This window comes from Dipodomys spectabilis, unplaced genomic scaffold (assembly GCF_019054845.1).
Source record: "Dipodomys spectabilis isolate Male_0828 unplaced genomic scaffold, ASM1905484v1 ptg000069l, whole genome shotgun sequence".
Classification (NCBI taxonomy): Eukaryota; Metazoa; Chordata; class Mammalia; order Rodentia; family Heteromyidae; genus Dipodomys; species Dipodomys spectabilis.
The window spans coordinates 7,207,422-7,225,103 of record NW_024870746.1 but is presented as its reverse complement, the minus strand read 5'-3'; the positions used below and the strand labels follow the sequence as shown (position 1 = coordinate 7,225,103).

Here is a 17,682-nt window from a genome sequence, read left to right as displayed (position 1 = left end):
CACTGTGGCTGAAGTGGTAGAGTGCCCAGGCCCTGAGCTCATGCCTATAATGCTAGCTATGCAGGAGGCTGAGATCTGAGGATTGTGGTTCAGAGTCATCATGGGCAGGAAAGTCCATGAGACTCTTTATCTCCAATTAACCATGTTGTCCCTGAGCTTCTATGCCCAAGGGTAGTATTCTACCACTTGATTCACAGCCACTTCTGGTGTCTTTTTTTTTTTGTCAGTTAAGGGGCTTGAACTTTAGGCTGGTGCTTTCCCTCAGCTCTCTTAGGCTCAGAGTTAGCATTCTATCCTTAAGCCATAACACCACTTTGGGCTTTTTCTGTTTATGTGGTGCTGAGGAATTGAACCCAGTACTGGGCTACCTTCCCAGTCTACTGGCTTCAGACTGATCCTCAGATCTCAGCCTCGGGTAGCTAGGATTATAGGTGGGAGCCACCGAGGCTAAGATTTGTATATTTTATTTATTTTTGGGTCCCCTCGTGGGGCCTGAACTCTGGGCCTGGGCGCTGTCCCTCAGCTCAAGGCTCTACCACTTGAGCCACAGCACCACTTCTGGCTTTTTTTCTTTTTTGCTTATGTGGTGCTGAGGAATCGAACCCAGGACCTCAGGCATGCAAGGCAAACGCTCTACCACTGAGCCACCTTCCCAGCCCTATTTTATTTTTTTGAGATAGGTCTTTCAGGGAATCCCAAGCTGACATGCTAATCATGGCAGTTCCCTTAGTGTTAGGATTATAGACCTTTGTCACTATACCCACCTCATAGTATTACTAGCATAAAATCTAGCCATATTCAGTAGTTTTCCCAAGTGATTGTTTTCCATTAGCAAAACTGAATAATAGACTTACCACCCAGATTAAATAGCCTGTGCATGAAAGTGACATTCTTACTGGAAGGAAGGTTGTGGCTCAACTAGTAGAGTGCTAGCCTTGAACAAAAAAGCTCAGGGACAGTGCCCAAGCCCTGAGTTTAAGCCCCAGGACTGGCAAACTACACATTGGGCGTCCCCATACTTACCTTTACTAGATTTATCCTTCATGGCTCTCACTACCACAGCCTCACTTTGTTTGGTGAGTGCGCAGGAAATATTAATGAAAACAGGGGATTCCATCTGCTGGAAGGCAGTGAAGTTGACAACTCTTACCAGGTAAATATCCAGGCCTGGTGTGAAGGGAGAATGCTTGTGGCCAGAGACCTGTAGAAAAGGGGAGCTAGGGAAAACCTTGGAGAAAAGGTAAAAAAAAATTTGAAAGAAGAATCAGTGTATTTGAATTTTATACAGGAATTAAGGTCTATTTCTAGCCAGCCACAGTTGATTTAAAGTTTAGTCTAACCTGAGTAACCTCAATTGTGAAGGGAACAAGTTTTCATGAGTGTGCACGTGCATGGCAGTACTAGAGCTTGAACTCAGCATCTTCCACTCCAGCTTTTTCAACTCACATGTAGCACTAAACTCTCGACTCGGCATCTTCCGCTCCAGCGTTTTCAACTCATATGTAGCACTCAACTTTCTTGAGTCAAAAACCATCTATTTCTAGGGGCTTGGAAGGTGGCTCAGTGGTAGAGCGCTTGCCTTGCATGCCTGAGGCCCTGGGTTCAATTCCTCAGCACCATATAAGCAAAAAGAAAAAAGCCGGAAGTGGTGCTGTGGCTGAAATGGTAGAGTGCTAGCCTTGAGCTGAAGAACAGTGCCCAGGCCCAGAATTCAGACCCCACGACCGGACCTCCCCCCCCCAAAAAAAAAAAACATCTATTTCTAGCTTTTTGCTAGTAAATTGTAGCCCAGTCTTAAGGATTTGTCTGCCCTACTGGCTTCTGCTTGCTGCTATCAGATGTCAGCTTCAGAATAGTTTGCTCACACCTGTAGTCTTAGCTAATCAGGAGACTGAGATCTTAGCCAGTTACGGCAGAAAAGTCTCACTCTTCCAGTCAGCAAACTGCTGGAAATACATTTCCAGCTGGCATAGTGCCAGCCTAGCGCAAAAGAAGCTAAGCAAGAGTATAAGATCCTTAGAGTTCAGTCCCTAGGGCATTACACAAAAAATTCCTCGGGCTGGGAAGGTGGCTCAGCAGTAGAGTGCACGCCTAGCATGCACGAGAAGCCCTGGGTTCGATTCCTCAGTACCACATACACAGAAAAAGCCCGAAGTGGGACTGTGGCTCAAGTGGTAGAGTGCTAGCCTTGAGCCAAAGAAGCTCAGGGACAATGTCCAGGCCCTGAGTTTGAGTCCCAGAACTGGCAGAAAAAGAAAAAAAAACTGGTAATTTTTAAATTAGGTTACCTAGTAATTTTAACCATGGAATGAGAATGAATTTCAAATCCCTATTTTGGTTTAGAGGGAAACATACCTCTAGGTTTTCAAGAACTCTGTCCACTCCCAATACTTTTATCTCCCCAGTGTCTTTGTGGTTAAGAGTCAGTTCTGACTGGTTAATGTGAAAGGCTGGGATGAAAGGAATGAGGATTCTTTGCATTCCATTCTTGCCACGTTCACTGACCAGTGTTGCCCACCCATAGACTGATGTATCAGCCGTACTGAGGGCCTGGAGCAACTCCTCTGATTGTGGACGGACCTTGATAAGGCAGACATAAACTCCTGAAATAAATAAAAAAGGAAAATTGGGGGGAAGGGTTGGAGAAAATTGGAGGAAGGGGTAAGAAGGTGGACAAGAAATGTACTCATTACCTTACCTAACTGAAACCCCTCTGTGTATCACCTTGACAAACATAAAAAACAGCAGGAAAGCCCAGAGGCTTAAAGGAAATGCCAAATTCAAGAGGAAATGTGAATCTGTCTTGAGCTTTCAGTTGTATGAAAACTAACCCAAAGGAAAAAACAATCCCACAGGATGCATAATGGTGCCATTACCAGTAAGTCAAAATGCCAAGTAAGATGGTACACACAGGGCAGTGTAGGACTTGAGAATAATCACTTTCCTAAGTAACGGTGTTTGTGTGTGCCTGTGTGTAGCTGATAGGGTCTCATGGTGGGCAAGAACACTTACACTAAGCTAAAAGCTTTACTTTCACTAGTTTCAGAATGGGCTATGATTAAAGACCAGTGAGCACTATCCTGCCAGTGCTTTACATTTGACATCTTAATTTTAGGTCAGGTGATTTATATCAAGGGATCTTAAAAGTTATACCCATCTCTGCATTCCACTTGGTAATACTATTCTTTTGCTTGGAATAGCCTGCAGTTCAGAAACAATCATTTAACAGTGTTGCATGGTGGTGAGATGGTTCAATCCATTTTGTTCAACAGATTGAACAAAAATGGCCATAGTTTCATGTCAGATAAGACAAGTGATAGTTGTACACAAGAAAACTACTGGATCCCACCTTTCTCCATGCTGTAGTCTGAATGAACATGAAAGACTTTACTTGCTGGAATGTCTAGCAAAGTATTACTGAACTGCACATGACACAACATGAGCGTCTCTGGAAGAAGTACTTTTGTAATTGCTGATGCCTGTCTTGGAGTACAGGATCCTAAGGAGCAAAAAGAAATCACTAACCATGTGTAAAGCAATTAGGTCCAGTAGGGCACTACTTACTTGTGGGGCTGATTATGGGAAGATCATGGTTCTAAGGCCAACTTGAGATCTCATCTCAACCAATAAAAAGTTGGGCACTATATCACTTGCCTGCAGTATTAGCTGTGAGGGAACTGTGGCATTGCAGTCTAGTTTTGCCCAGGCAGACATTGAGCCTACATTCAGAAAAAAGGGGAGGCACCAGATGTGGGTGGCTCACAACTGTAAACCTAGTTACTCAGGAGGCTGAGATCTGAAGATGATGGTCTGAAGCCAGCCAATGCAGGCTGGAACTCAAGGCCTCGTTCTTACCAGAACTGTGTGTGTGTGTTCTGGGGCTTGAACTTAAGGCCTTGTTCTTACCAGGTTTTTTTTTTTTTTTTTTTTTTAACTGAAGGCTGGCATGCTGCCACTTGAGCCACATCTGTACTTCCAATAGTGTACTTTGAGATAGACGTGTCTGCCGCTGGTTAACTGCTACCTTGTGCAAGTTCTTGCTCCTAACCATGCTCTTATCTCCTCATCCTTAAGAATGAAGGTAATTACTACAGAATAAGATAAGTGATATACAATGTATAAAAATTCCTAGCATAGGATCCAGAATCTATTAGGGTTCTGTCCCCTGCCACATACAGGGTGCCCCCCCCATCCCCATCCCTGTCCCTTTACAGGGTCCCACTAGGTAGCCCAGGCTGGAAATTGGTCCTTGTATTGCAGGCATATGTTACCATGCCTGGATTCGCCTCATTTTAGTGTTTTTTGTTTTTTTTCCCCCAGTATTGGGGTTAGAACTGAGTGCCTTGTGCTTGTTAGACAAGCACAAAGCTTTGGCCATGCCTCTTGCCCTTACTGTTTTAATTATTTTTGGGATAGGATCTGGAGTTTATGTCCAGGTTAGTCTGGACTACAATCCTTGTATACTTCTTACATAGCATTGCCACAATGCCCAACTATGGGCTGAGATGGGACTCAGACTTTTTTGCTCTGTCTGGCATTGAAAATCTCTCCTTTTGATCTCTGCCTTCTGTATAGTCTGAACAACACATCTGAGCCACTTGAGATCCTTCTTCCTTGGACTTCCCAGTGCTGGATTACAGGAATATGCTATCATCCAATTTTTTTCTCCCAGTTAAGCAGGGTAATAACAACTGAAGAGCAAAACATAAGCCAGTGCTAAGCAAAATCATTCCATATATAACAGTCCAAAAAATCTCAGCTCTAGAAAAAAGCCTTAAAATGATTTCCTAGGCCTTATCTTGGACTTAATAAATCTCTGTATTTAAATATCTATTAAAACCTGAAGAACGGGCTGGGAAGGTGGCTCAGAGGTAGAGTGCTTGCTTGCATGCATGAGGCCCTGGGTTCAATTCCTCAGCACCACATAAGCAGAAAAAGCTGGACGTGGCGCTGTGGCTTAAGTGGCAGAGGGCTAGCCTTGAGCTGAAGAGCTGAGGGACAGCGCCCAGGCCCAGAGTTCAGACCCCATGACCGCCCCCCCCCCCAAAAAAAACCAAAAAACCTGAAGAATGGTAGCCATTAAATTGAGCCCACTCAAAAAACAATCTGCCAAACACTGGTGGCTTTGCCTGTAATCCTAGCTACTCAGGAGGCCAAAATATGAGGATTGCAGTTTAAAGCCAGCCTGTAGAAGTCTATAAGCTGGCAGTAAAGCTGCAGATCAAGTGGTAATGTGCTGGCCTTGACCAAAAGAAGCTCAGGGACAATGCTCAGGCCCTGAGTTCAAGCCTCTGGACAGGCACAAAGATAACCACTGCTGCCGGTGGCAGTGGCGCACGCCTGTAATCTTAGCTACTCAGGAGGCTGAGATCTGAGGATAACGGTTCAAAGCCAGCTCAGGCAGGAAAGGAAAGTCCATGAGACTCTTATCTCCAATAAACCTGAAGTGGCAAAGTAGCGCTGGGGCTCAAGCAGTAGATTGCTCGCCTTGAGCTAAAGAGTGCAGGGACAGTGCTCAGGCCCAGAGTTCAAGCCCCGCAACGACAAAAAAAAACCCCAAAAAACCACTGCTGCTAAGGGCCGGTATCTCATACCTGTGATCCTAGCTGTTCAAGGGGCTGATATCCAGAGGATCACAGTTTGAAGCCAGCTCACAAAACTTCAAAACAACCAGCAAATTTCAAGCCCGAGGACTGGCATAAAAAAACAAACAAACTCGGGCTGGGAAGGTGGCTCAGTGGTAGAGCACTTGCCTTGCATGCCTGAGGCCCTGGGTTTGATTCCTCAGCACCACATAAGCAAAAAGAAAAAAGCCGGAAGTGGCACTGTGGCTCAAGTGGTAGAGTGCTAGCCTTGAGCTGAAGAGCTGAGGGACAGCGCCCAGGCCCAGAGTTCAGGCCCCGCAACCGGACCAAAAAAAAAAAAAAAACTCCCACCTAATCCAGTCTGGAGGTATAGGTCAGTGGTAAAGCTCTTTCCTAACATGTATAAGGCTGTGGGTTTCATCCCCAGTATCACAAAAACTTCTGAGGCCTCTTATCACTCCGTGATTTATTCATCGAGAAGTAATCAGCCAGTGCTGGTGGCTCATGCCTGTAATCTTAGCTACTCAGGAGGCTGAGATCTGAGGATCATGGTTCAAAGCCAGTCTGGGTAGGAAAGTTCCTGAGACTCTTATCTCCAAGTAACCACCAGAAAACTGGAAGTGGTGCTATGGCTCAAGTGGTAGAGCACTCGTTGAGCTGAAGAGCTCAGGGAAGTGCCCAGGCCCATGACCAACAACAACAAAAAAAGTAATCAATTTTAAAATTAAACATTTACATTATTAATCTAAAAAGGTAAATACTGAGAGAAGGGAAACATGGAGACAATCATTTAGACTTATGAAGAGATTCCTGACCTTTGAGATTGACACCATTTCTGCCAGTGGTGATGAAGAGTTTGAATACAGTTGAATTAGGGGTATTGGTGAGATAAGTCTTGAGATCGTAACTAAGCATTAATCTTGATGATGCATTGACTATTACCTGTCAGAAAACCAAAAGAAAAACTTTTTTTAAAAAGATTTGGTTCCGGGCTGGGAAGGTGGCTCAGTGGTAGAGCACTTGCCTTGCATGCCTGAGGCCCTGGGTTTGATTCCTCAGCACCACATAAGCAAAAAGAAAAAAAAAAAAACTGGAAGTGGCGCTGTGACTCAAGTGGTAGAGCACTAGCCTTGAGCCGAAGAGCTGAGGGACAGCGCCCAGGCCCAGAGTTCAGGCCCCACGACCGGACCCAAAAAATAAAAAAGATTTGGTTCCTTTCCTCTCCACCCCTCATAACTTATGTTAACCAGAGCATCTGTTTAGTACATACGAGCTAGCCTTTCTTAGGACCACATATATGAATACCACAAAGTTTGTTTACTTTTGGGAAGAAATATTTTCTTTCTTTCTTTTTTTTTTTTTTTTGGTCCGGTCGTGGGGCCTGAACTCTGGGCCTGGACGCTGTCCCTCAGCTCTTCAGCTCAAGGCTAGCGCTCTACCCCTTGAGCCACAGCGCCACTTCCGGCTTTTTTCTTCCTGCTTATGTGGTGCTGAGGAATCGAACCCAGGGCCTCAGGCATGCAAGGCAAGCGCTCTACCACTGAGCCACCTTCCCAGCCCCTAGAAAGAAAATTTTATCCTAGCTACTCAGGAGGTTGAGATATGAGGATCACAGTTTGGAGATAGGCAGAAAAATTGGGGAGACCCTTGCCCCCAATTAACTAGCAAAATGCTGGAAGTGGAGGTAGCTCAAGTGGTAAGAGTGCTAGCCTTGAGAGAAAAATCAAAGTGTGAGTGCAAAACTTTGTTCAGTTTAAGCCCCATTACTGGCACACAAAAAAAGTCAAGACAATGTTATCCATTCCTACTGTCATCTTCCATGAGTCCCTAGTTAAAATAACTGCAATAATGTGCCCTTTGAAAACAACTGTGAGTTTCTTTATAAAGCTTTGTTGCTTGGTACCTCATGTAATCTCAATCTGTTTTGAAATTCACAGGACTGCTTTTTAAAAAAAATACTGGTAGTATACTGCCTGATATCACAGGTTGTGTGTGTGTGTTCACGCTAGTACTGGTGCTTTAACTCAGGAGCTCCTGTTCTTTTTCTTTTTTTTTTTTTTTTGGGTCCGGTCGTGGGGCCTGAACTCTGGGCCTGGGCGCTGTCCCTCAGCTCTTCAGCTCAAGGCTAGCGCTCTACCACTTGAGCCACAGCGCCACTTCTGGCTTTTTTTTTTCTGCTTATGTGGTGCTGAGGAATGGAACCCAGGGCCTCATGCATGCAAGGTAAGCGCTCTACCACTGAGCCACCTTCCCAGTCCCTTAAAGGCTCTTAAGTCCTCTTGTTGCTAAACTTTTACTTCTGTCAGCCCACTAAAACTATTCACAGTACTAGTCTCCATATTATAAAAATTATTATCTCTTTTCAGCTTACTTTTCAATAGTATGTCAGGTGTGGCTGGTAACCCCTTTCTCCTTGAAATGTCTTCTTTACTTGGTTTCTAGAACACCTGTTTTTTCTAGGAGAAAAACTAACTCCTTAACTCTTGATATTGGAGTGACCCATAGCTTAGTTCTTAAGACCTTTTAATCCTGCTTATTATTATTACTATTATTATTATTGTCAATTGTGGGGTTTGAACTCAGGCTGTCCCTGAGCCTCTTTGTGCTCAAGGATAGTGCTACTTTGAGTCACAGTGCCACTTTGTTTCTGAGTGAGTGGTTAATTGGAGATAAGAGTCTCACAGGGACTTTTCTGCTTAGCCTAGCATTGAACTATGATCCTCAGATATCAGCCTCATGAGTAGCTAGGATTATAGGCTGAGTCAGCAGTGGCCAGCCCTCATGTTCTGGGGATGCAACCTAGGCCCTTGCCTAAGCCAGGTAAGTACTACACGGTGTCTCCTAGCCTTCAGTTTTTTGCTTTGATGGTGGTGGTGGTGGTGGCTGTATGGGTATGGTTGGGGGATCCAATCCAGGGCCTTGTGCATACTTCCCTCCTGGTCTACTATCATATTTCACCTCTAGTACTGCAGTAGACTACCAGATGGTTTTTTGACGTATGCCTTTGCTTCTACTATCTAATATCAACCTTTAGCCACAATGATCTCTTAAAACAAATCAGATTAGTCATTTTTCTGGTGAAGAATACTAAGCACTGTTAATGTTCTAATAAAGTTTGCTCACTGGCTTTGTATTTGTTATGTGAATGTATTTCATTTCCTAAGATGTGTTTTCTATGTGAATATTCCCAACACATGAAAATAGTAACCCTAAGCCGGGCGCTGGTGGCTCACGCCTGTAATCCTAGCTACTCAGGAGGCTGAGATCTGAGGATCGAGGTTCAAAGCCAGCCCGGGCAGGAGAGACCGTGAGACTCCTATCTCCAACAAACCACCAGAAAACCGGAAGTGGCGCTGTAGCTCAAATGGTAGAGCGCTCGCCTTGAGCTGAAGAGCTGAGGGACAGCGCCCAGGCCCAGGGTTCAAGCCCCACGACCACAAAAAAAAAAAAAAAAAAAAAAGAAAATAGTAAACCTAGCCTCTTCAATATACTTGACTTGAAAATATACCTCTCTGTATGTTTTCACTACTCCTGGGATGTCATGAAAAATTGTTGCAGTTCCTGGGCTCCTGGCTATGCCTACTCCAGTGACAGTGTCTGTCTGTAGAATACTGTCAGCAGAGATCATCCATATCCCAGGCTCACCTAGGAAAAGCAGGAGAAAGCACTTGGCTCTAACCTTATTCAAACTCCAAATCTGTAGACCAAGACCATATTATTATTTTTTTATTTTTTTTTTCAGGTAAAGGGTAGGTTTATTCAGTATACCTGCTGGGACCAGGCAAGGTTGGCACTCCACGTGGCTGGGAAAAGCCTGGGAATGAGAGAGAGCACTGGGAAAGAGAGAGGAAAGAGCTAGAGCAGAGAGAAAGCAGAGAGAGCTAGAAAAGAGCAGCAAGAGCAAGACCATATTATTTTCAAGAACTCAGATATCTCTTCCCAGCAAGAACATCCAACTTGTTAGTTTGCATCAGGATGACAAAAATCTACCTGCTGACATTCAGCATCATGAAAAGAGCTACTTATTAGAAAATGTAACTGTTCCTAGGAAAAAAACAGGTCATGTACAGGATTTAATTTTTTTTTTTTTTCCTGGTCCTGAGGCTTGGATTTAGGGCCTGAGCACTGTCCCTGGGCCTGTTTGGCTCAAAGCTAATGTTCTACCATTTGAGCCACAATGCCACTTTGCTTTTTTTTGTTGTTGGTCATGGGGGCTGAACTCTGACCCTGGGCACTGTTGCTCTGCTCTGCAGCTGAAGGTTAGCACCCTACCACTTGAGCCACAGCGCCTCTTCAGGCTTTTTTCTGCTTTTGTGGTGCTGAGGAATCGAACCCAGGTTCTCATGCATGCGAGGCAAGCACTCTGCCACTGAGCCAACTTCCAAGCCCCACTTTTGGCTTTTTTGAGTAGTTTATTGGCGATAAGAGTCTCATGGGACTTTTTTACCCAGGCTGACTTCAAACTGCAATCCTCAGATCTCAGCCTCCTGAGTTGCTAGGATAACAGGTGTGAACCACCGACGCCCAGCTCAGGACAATTTTTTTTTTTTTGGTTGGCTTGAACTCTGGCCCTGGGCACTGTCCCTCAGCTCTTCAGCTCAAGCCTAGTGCTCTACCACTTGAGCCACAACGCCACTTCAGGTTTTCTGGTGGTTTATTGGAGATAAGAGTCTCACAGAGTTTCCTACCAGGGTTGGCTTTGAACCGTGATCCTCATATCTCAGCCATCTGAGTAGCTAGGATTATAGGCGTGAGCCACTGAAGGCCCAGCTCAGGATAAATTTAATGATTAAGTTTCATAGAGACCCTGCTAAGTACGACTGTGTCTTGACTTACTGACTGTTCCTGGGAGGAAGTCAGTGACAGCTGGTGGGAGGATTTGTTCATTTTAGTTGAACTCAGGCCACAAAGGAATGCCAAGGATGGGTTAGATTACTCAGCTACCGGATTACTGATCCTACCTGTGGCCCTTTTGCTTCTTCAGCCAAAATGATATGTATTTGGGATGTGCTCTCAAATTCCAGAATGGAAGACTCAGGGACCATCCTTGCTACTGTAAAGATGCTTCACTGATAAGAGATTTATTTATTTATTTTTGGGTCCAGTCGTGGGGCCTGAACTCTGGGCCTGGGTGCTGTCCCTCAGCTCTTCAGCTCAAGGCTAGCACTCTACCACTTGAGTCATAGAGCTACTTCTGGCTTTTTTTTTCTTTTTGCTTATGTGGTGCTGGGGAATCGAACCCAGGGCCTCAGGCATGCAAGGCAAGCGCTCTACCACTGAGCCACCTTCCCAGTCTCTGATAAGAGATTTATGATCATAGGGAATACTGGTTAAGTAAGCTCATTGGCTCTGGAGTACACACAGTAGTAAGTGCTTTCAAGGGAACTATTCCAGGATTGGAGTAGTTGATGGCTCAATAGTATAGCTCTCTGCGTATTCAAGTTCAAAATATGTAATTGATGTCAACCGTAAGTAAAAAAGTCAAGCATGAGGCCCTGAGTTCAAGACCTAGTACCAGCACACACACTCATAAAAAGAGCGCAGAATGAAGGAGAAAGCACATCCTATATTATCTGCTTTATATAATAGTGGGACTATGTGCTCAGTAGTGATAAGTTAACTAGCTGACTTCTAATTGGCTGTGGAGACAAGTAGTCTAGTCACTAAACAGTTATCAGTTAACAGGACTAAGTACTTAAACACTCAAAAGCATTGAGTGTTGCTCATCAAGGCCTAGATTTTAGATAATTTAGAAGAAAAATTCTCTTAAGGATTAGTTGCCTTTGAGTCCTTAAAACTATGAATTGTGGTTTTGAGAAGGGGAAAGTATACAGACCATGCTGGTTGACAAGGTGAGTACTGAAGCAGATGACATCCCCAACAAAGGTAAGATTGGTGTCTGGTTCAATGGCATGTTCTACAGCAACAGGGATGTAATCTGCCATGCCTGGATGTCTCCGGTCCCAGAGCCCCACGAGGGTCACCCCTTTGTTCACGGCTTGGGCCATGTAAGTATAATTCCTGTTTCCTGGTCCAATAAGCAGCAAGTCATCTCTGAAATTAGACATGAGAGGTAGATATTTCTGACAAGAATGGCTGAAGCTGTAGCTCAATGGTGGGGTGCTTGGCTGGTATGTACAAGCCTACTGAGTTCCATCCTCTGTACTGCAAAATAGACACAAACAAGAATGTCTGTAAAGAGAAAATAGATAGGAAACAGTTTGGGGGAAGATCCCAGTACATTTTTTGTTGTTGTTGGTTGTGGGACTTGAACTCTGGGCCTGGGTGCTGTCCCTCAGCTCCTCAGCTCAAGGATAGTACTCTACCACTTGAGCCACAGCACCACTTCTGGTTTTCTGGTGGTTTATTGGAGATAAGAGTTTCACAGACTTTCCTGCCTGGGCTGGCTTTGAACTCTGATCCTCAGATCTCAGCCTCCTGAGTAGCAAGGATTACAGGTGTGAGCCACCAGCGCCTGGCTAAAACAATTTTTTTTTTTTTTTTTTGGTCGGTCGTGGGGCTTGAACTCTGGGCCTGGGCACTGTCCCTCAGCTCTTCAGCTCAAGGCGAGCGCTCTACCTCTTGAGCTACAGCGCCATTCCGGTTTTCTGGTGGTTTATTGGAGATAGGAGTCTCACGGTCTCTCCTGCCCGGGCTGGCTTTGAACTGCAATCCTCAGATCTCAGCCTCCTGAGTAGCTAGGATTACAGGCGTGAGCCACCAGCGCCCGGCTTAAAACAATTTTTTTTAAATCAGGTAACCTTTACCATTTTGAGCCACAATGCCACTTGAGTTTTCTGGTGGATAAATGGAGTTTCACGTACTTGCCTGCCCCGTCTGACTTTAAACCATGATACTAATATTTCAGCCTTCTGAGTAGCTAGGATGACAGGCATGAACCACAAGCCACCCTTGAGTGACTTGATTTTCTTTTTTTTGGTCAGTCTTGGGGCTTGAACTCAGGGCCTGGGCACTTTCCCTGAGCTTTTTTTGCTCAAGGCTAGCACTCTACCTCTTGAGCCATAGTGCCACTTCCTGCTTTTTCTGTGTATGTAGTACTGAGGAATCGAATCCAGAGCTTCATGCATACTAAGCAAGCACTCTACCACTAAGCCACATTTGCAGTCTGAGGATCTCAGTTTAAAGCTAATTTTGGCAGGAATGTCTGTGAGACTTTAATTAATGAGCAGAAAACTGGAAGAGGAGCTGTGGTTCAAGTGGTAAAACTCTGGCCTTGGGAAAAAATGCTCAGGGACAGTGCCCAGACCTTGAATGCAAGCCTTAGTACCAACACACACACACACACACACACACACACACGCACACACACACGCACACACACGGTGGTGCCATCATTATAGCTATACTGGGTGTGGAGGTGGTATACAGTTGTACCACTCATCAGGAAGCTGAGGCAGGAAGAACACAAGTTCTAGGCCAATATGGACTATACAGTAAGTTTAAGACTGGCTTGTGCTATATAGAAAGACTGTCAAAGAAACAAAACAAAAGAAGTTGAGAGAATTCTTCAACAGAGAATAAGCAAGTACAGGCCTGGTCAGTATATTAATACATTAATATGTTCAGTAAGGCCACTCAGTTCTGAAGAAAACTGAGATTTCACCAGTAACGCTAAAAACAATTTATTTTTTTTTTGAGACAGAACCTTGCTATGTATGTAGTCCAGGTTGGTCTTAGATTCATAGTCTTTCTGCATCTGCCTTTTAAGTTCTAGGATTACAGACATGTACCACCTGGTCCGCCCCATTTTTTTGTTTCAGAAGAAGAAATAAAGATTAAATTACAAGTTAGGAGTTTGAAAGAAATTTATTGAGGCCTCTAAATAATACTGGCCTAACCTGCAAGATTTCTATGACAGCGGAAACAACATTCCTTTTTTACTTCCATACCTGTTCAGAGCCAGATAAAGCTGAGTATTATGAGTGTGGAATTTTTCTCCAATGCTATTATAGAACTGAACAACGAAAGTGACAGACATGCCCAAGGGAAAGGCTGATAGGGTCCTTCCTTGGGTTGTATATAGTCTGGGGTAGCTGCTCATTCGGAGGTATGTCACTGGTGCTACCTGGGGGAGATAAAAATGTAGTACAGAGAAGGGTACATTGGAAAAGAACTCTTGGCACATTCTAAGATTTATAATCTGATAAATTGGAGTAGTATTCCTCTTCTGTAGAAGATAACATAGTGAAAAGATACAGCAAAGGAATGTTTATTTACTTATTACTGGTACTAGCTACTTTTATGTGTAGTCTTGGACCTTGAACTCAGGGCCTGAGTGCTGTCCCTAAGATTTTTTTTCTCAAGGCTAACTTTCTACCACTAGAGCTACAGCTCCACTTCTGGCTTTTCCTGAGTAGTTTACTAGAGATTAGAGTGTCATGGATTTTCCCGCCTGGCCTGCCTTAGAAAAACAATCCTTAGATCTCAGCCTTCTGAGTAGCTAAGATTACAGATAAGCATGAGCCACTTGTGTCCCAGGAACCTGGCTTTTTTTTTTTTTTTTTTTGGGGGGGGGGGTGGCTTGAACTCTGGGCTTGGGCACTGTCCCTGATCTCCTCAGCTCAAGGCAAGTGCTCTACCACTTGAACCACAGCGCCATTTCCAGTTTTCAGGTGGTTAATTGGAGATAAGTCTCATGAACTTTCCTGCCTCGGCTGGCTTTGAACCATGATCCTCAGATCTCAACCTCCTGAGTAGCTAGGGTTATAGGCATGAGCCACCAGCGCCCCGCTAATCCTGGCTATATTTAGAACTGGTAAGTAAAGAGAACCTGAAAGTTTTTGAGGAAAACAGTTGACTATCAGATTTACTATGGGCCCGGGCGCCGGTGGCTTTCTAGCTCTTAACAAAGGAAACAGGCTGGGAATGCAGCTTTGCAGTAGAGTGCTTGCCTACCATGCATGAAACCCTGGGTTCAATTCCTCAGTACCCCATAAACAGAAAAGGCCAGAAGTGGTGCTGTGGCTCAAGTGGTAGAGCGCTAGCCTTGAGCACAAAAGCTTAGGGACAGCATCCAAGCCCAGAGTTCAAGCCCCAAGACTGGCAATAAATAAATAAATAAATAAATTTGATCTGGAACAGTGGATTACACAAATACTAGCTACTCAGAAAGCTGAGATCTGAGGGTCCTGGCTCAAAAACAGTCTGGGAAGAAAAATCTGTGAGACTTACCACTACTTAATTAGCAAAATGCCAGAAGTAAGGTATGGCTCAAGTAATAGAGCACCAGCCAAGAGCCAAAAAGCCAAATGAGGGGCTGGGAAGGTGGCTCAGTGGTAGAGTATTTGTCTTGCATGCATGAGGCCCTGGGTTCGATTACTCAGCACCACATAAGCAGAAAAAGCGGAAGTGGTGTTGTGGCTCAAGTGGTAGAGTGCTAGCCTTGACCTGAAAACTCAGAGACAAGCGCCCACAGTTCAGGCCCCACGACCGAAAAGCAAACAAAAAAGCCAAATAAGTGCATGAGGCCTGGAGATCAAATCCCAGTACCAGGATGAAAAACAAAACAAAACAAAATCCAAACAACAGCAGCAAAACACAAAGGAAACCTGTCCCTTAAAAGCCATCTTATTCCTTTTTGAGTTGGTTGGTTTTGTGTGTGTGTGTGTGTGTGTGTGTGTGTGTGTGTGTGTGTGTGTGTGTGTGTGTGTGTGTGTGTGTGTGTGTGTGTGTGTGTGTGTGTGTGTGTGTGTGTGTGTGTGTGTGTGTGTGTGTGTGTGTGTGTGTGTGTGTGTGTGTGTGTGTGTGTGTGTGTGTGTGTGTGTGTGTGTGCTAGTACTGGGGCTTAAACTCAAGGCCTGGATACTGTCCTTTAGCTATCTTGCTGAAGGCTTGCACACTACCACTTGAGCCACAGCTCCACCTCTGGCTTTTTTGGTGGTTAACTGTAGAGAGCTGCGAGAGGCTGCACCTGGAAGATGGCGCCGGCTTCCGCCCTCCGCCTTCCCGATGGCGAGTGCTCTCTGTGGTAAACAATGGCTAAGGCAAAAAATCTGGCTTGCTTCCGCGCACCTGAACCTATTGGTGGATCCCACGTGGCGTATCAGGGTTGGCTACCCAGCGGGTACTTAAGGCTGTGGGGAATTTTCCTCGGGGTTGGGGTCAGAAGATTACTCAAAGGTCCTGAATAAACTGCAGAGAGAAGAGCTCAGTGTCGCGTCTTCCTTGCTGGTGGAGGTGGTCGTGACAGTTAACTTTCAAAGACTTTCCTGCCTAGGCTAGCTTTGAACCTCGATCCTAAGATCTCAGCCTCCTGAGTAGCTGGCATTACAGATGTGAACTACTGGCACTCTTTTTAGTTTTATTTGTGCTGTATTGTAGTGTACTGGGGATCAGACCTTGTGCATGCTAGGCAATCAATCTATCACTGAGCTATGTAACTCCAGCTTATTTTGTTTATTTATTGCTGGTTCTGGAGCTTGAAATCAGGGCCTTGGCACTGTCCTTGAGCTTTTTTACTCAAAGCTAGCACCCTATCACTTGAGCCACAGTTCTACTTGTGGCTTTTTTTTAGTGATTTATTGGTAATAAGAGTCTCACAGACTTTCCTGCCAGGGTTGACTTCAAACATGATCCTCAGATCTCAGCCTCCTGAATAGCTAGGATTACAGGTGTGAGCCACTAGCACCCGGTATCCCTTTTATTTGAGTAGATCCCTCAACTTACCTGTACTCCAGTGATGGTTGTTTGGTTGACTCCAAAAGGTTCTATAGAAGTGACTTCCAACACAGCAGTACCTGCAATGGAACCAGCTTTCAGGAGTCCTTCACCATCCTCTTCAATGACAGATGAGTTAGGAAAGCACCTGAGAACTCGGGAACTCACAAAGGCAGCCCCTTCCCTAGGAAACAAATGGAGCAAGTAGAACTCTTTTGGGGGCTGGGGAGGTGGCTCAGTGGTAGAGTGCTTGCCTTGCATGCATTAGGCCCTGGGTTCGATTCCTCAGCACCACATAAGCAGAAAAAGCTAGAAGTGGCACTGTGACTTAAGTGGTAAAGTGCTAGAGCCTTGAGCTAAAGAGCTGAGAGCGCCTAGGCACAGAGTTCAGGCCACATGACTGACCAAACAAACAAACAAACAAAAAAACTCTTTGGGGACCTATCTAATCAAGAGGGAAAGAACTGAAGATTACAGGGACTATTGTTTGAATCTGTGTTCCAGAAAACTGCTTGCAGGTTTCCACATGGTTGTACTTATTTGTTTCTTAGGTAAAGTCTGTCTTTGAACTAGGAGAGAGCAAAACAAGTGGTGACATTTCCCAAAAAGAAATGTAGTCGGGTGCTGGTGGCTCAGACCTATAATCCTAACTACTCAACAGGCTGAGAGCTGAAGATTGCAGTTGGAAACCAGCCCAGGCAGGAAAGTTCTTGAAACTCTTATCTCCAATTAATCACCAGAAAATCAGAAGTGGCATTTTGGCTCAAAGTGTTAAAAGTACTAGCCTTGAGCAAAAATGTTCAGGTATAGCACCCAAGTCCTGAATTCAAGCCCCAGGCCAGGCCAGGGAAAAAAAAAAAGGAATAACCAGTGCTTAGGCACTGGTAACTGCTGCTGTGTAAGAGGCTTTTATCAGATTTTAGCAAGATAACAGGTGTGAGCCAACAGCTGCCTGGTTCTATTTGCAATTTTTTTTTTCTGCCAGTACTGGGGCTTGAACTCTGGGCATGGGCAGTGCCCCTCAGCTCTTCAGCTCAAGGCTAGCACTCCACCACTTGAGCCACAGCGCCTCTTCTGGCTTTTTCTGTTTATATGGTACTTCATGTATGTTAGACAAGCACTCTACCACTAAGCCACATTCCCAGCCCTCTATTTGTAATTTTTATTTATTTTATTTTATTTTTTTTGCCAGTCATGGTGCCTGAACTCTGGGCCTGGGCACTGTCCCTCAGCTCTTCAGCTCAAGGCTAGTGCTCTACCACTTGAGCCACAGCACCACTTCCAGCCTTTTCTGCTTATGTGGTGCTGAGGAATCGAACCCAGGGCCTTATGCATGCAAGGCAAGCACTCTACCACTGAGCCACCTTCCCAGCCCCATATTTGTAATTTTTAAAGAGACACTTCAAGTTAGAACTTTGCC

At 44.9% G+C, this 17,682-nt stretch overlaps 1 protein-coding gene across 2 annotated transcripts in view; it reads right to left on the bottom strand.

Moving 5' to 3' along the window:
• The window catches only part of Nup210l (nucleoporin 210 like), a 91,010-nt gene that overhangs the window by 2,224 nt on the left and 71,104 nt on the right, over positions 1-17,682 (bottom strand). The window contains exons 30-37 of one of the 2 annotated variants that reach the window (XM_042681814.1): positions 16,272-16,446; positions 13,496-13,671; positions 11,422-11,639; positions 9,094-9,230; positions 6,401-6,527; positions 3,350-3,499; positions 2,356-2,603; positions 1,024-1,228 (exon numbers count right to left, since the gene is read on the bottom strand). In XM_042681814.1, coding sequence (XP_042537748.1) covers positions 1,024-1,228; positions 2,356-2,603; positions 3,350-3,499; positions 6,401-6,527; positions 9,094-9,230; positions 11,422-11,639; positions 13,496-13,671; positions 16,272-16,446 — 1,436 coding nt within the window. The remainder of the gene's footprint in view (positions 1-1,023; positions 1,229-2,355; positions 2,604-3,349; positions 3,500-6,400; positions 6,528-9,093; positions 9,231-11,421; positions 11,640-13,495; positions 13,672-16,271; positions 16,447-17,682) is intronic. The other variant, XM_042681815.1, reaches the window with a different exon arrangement.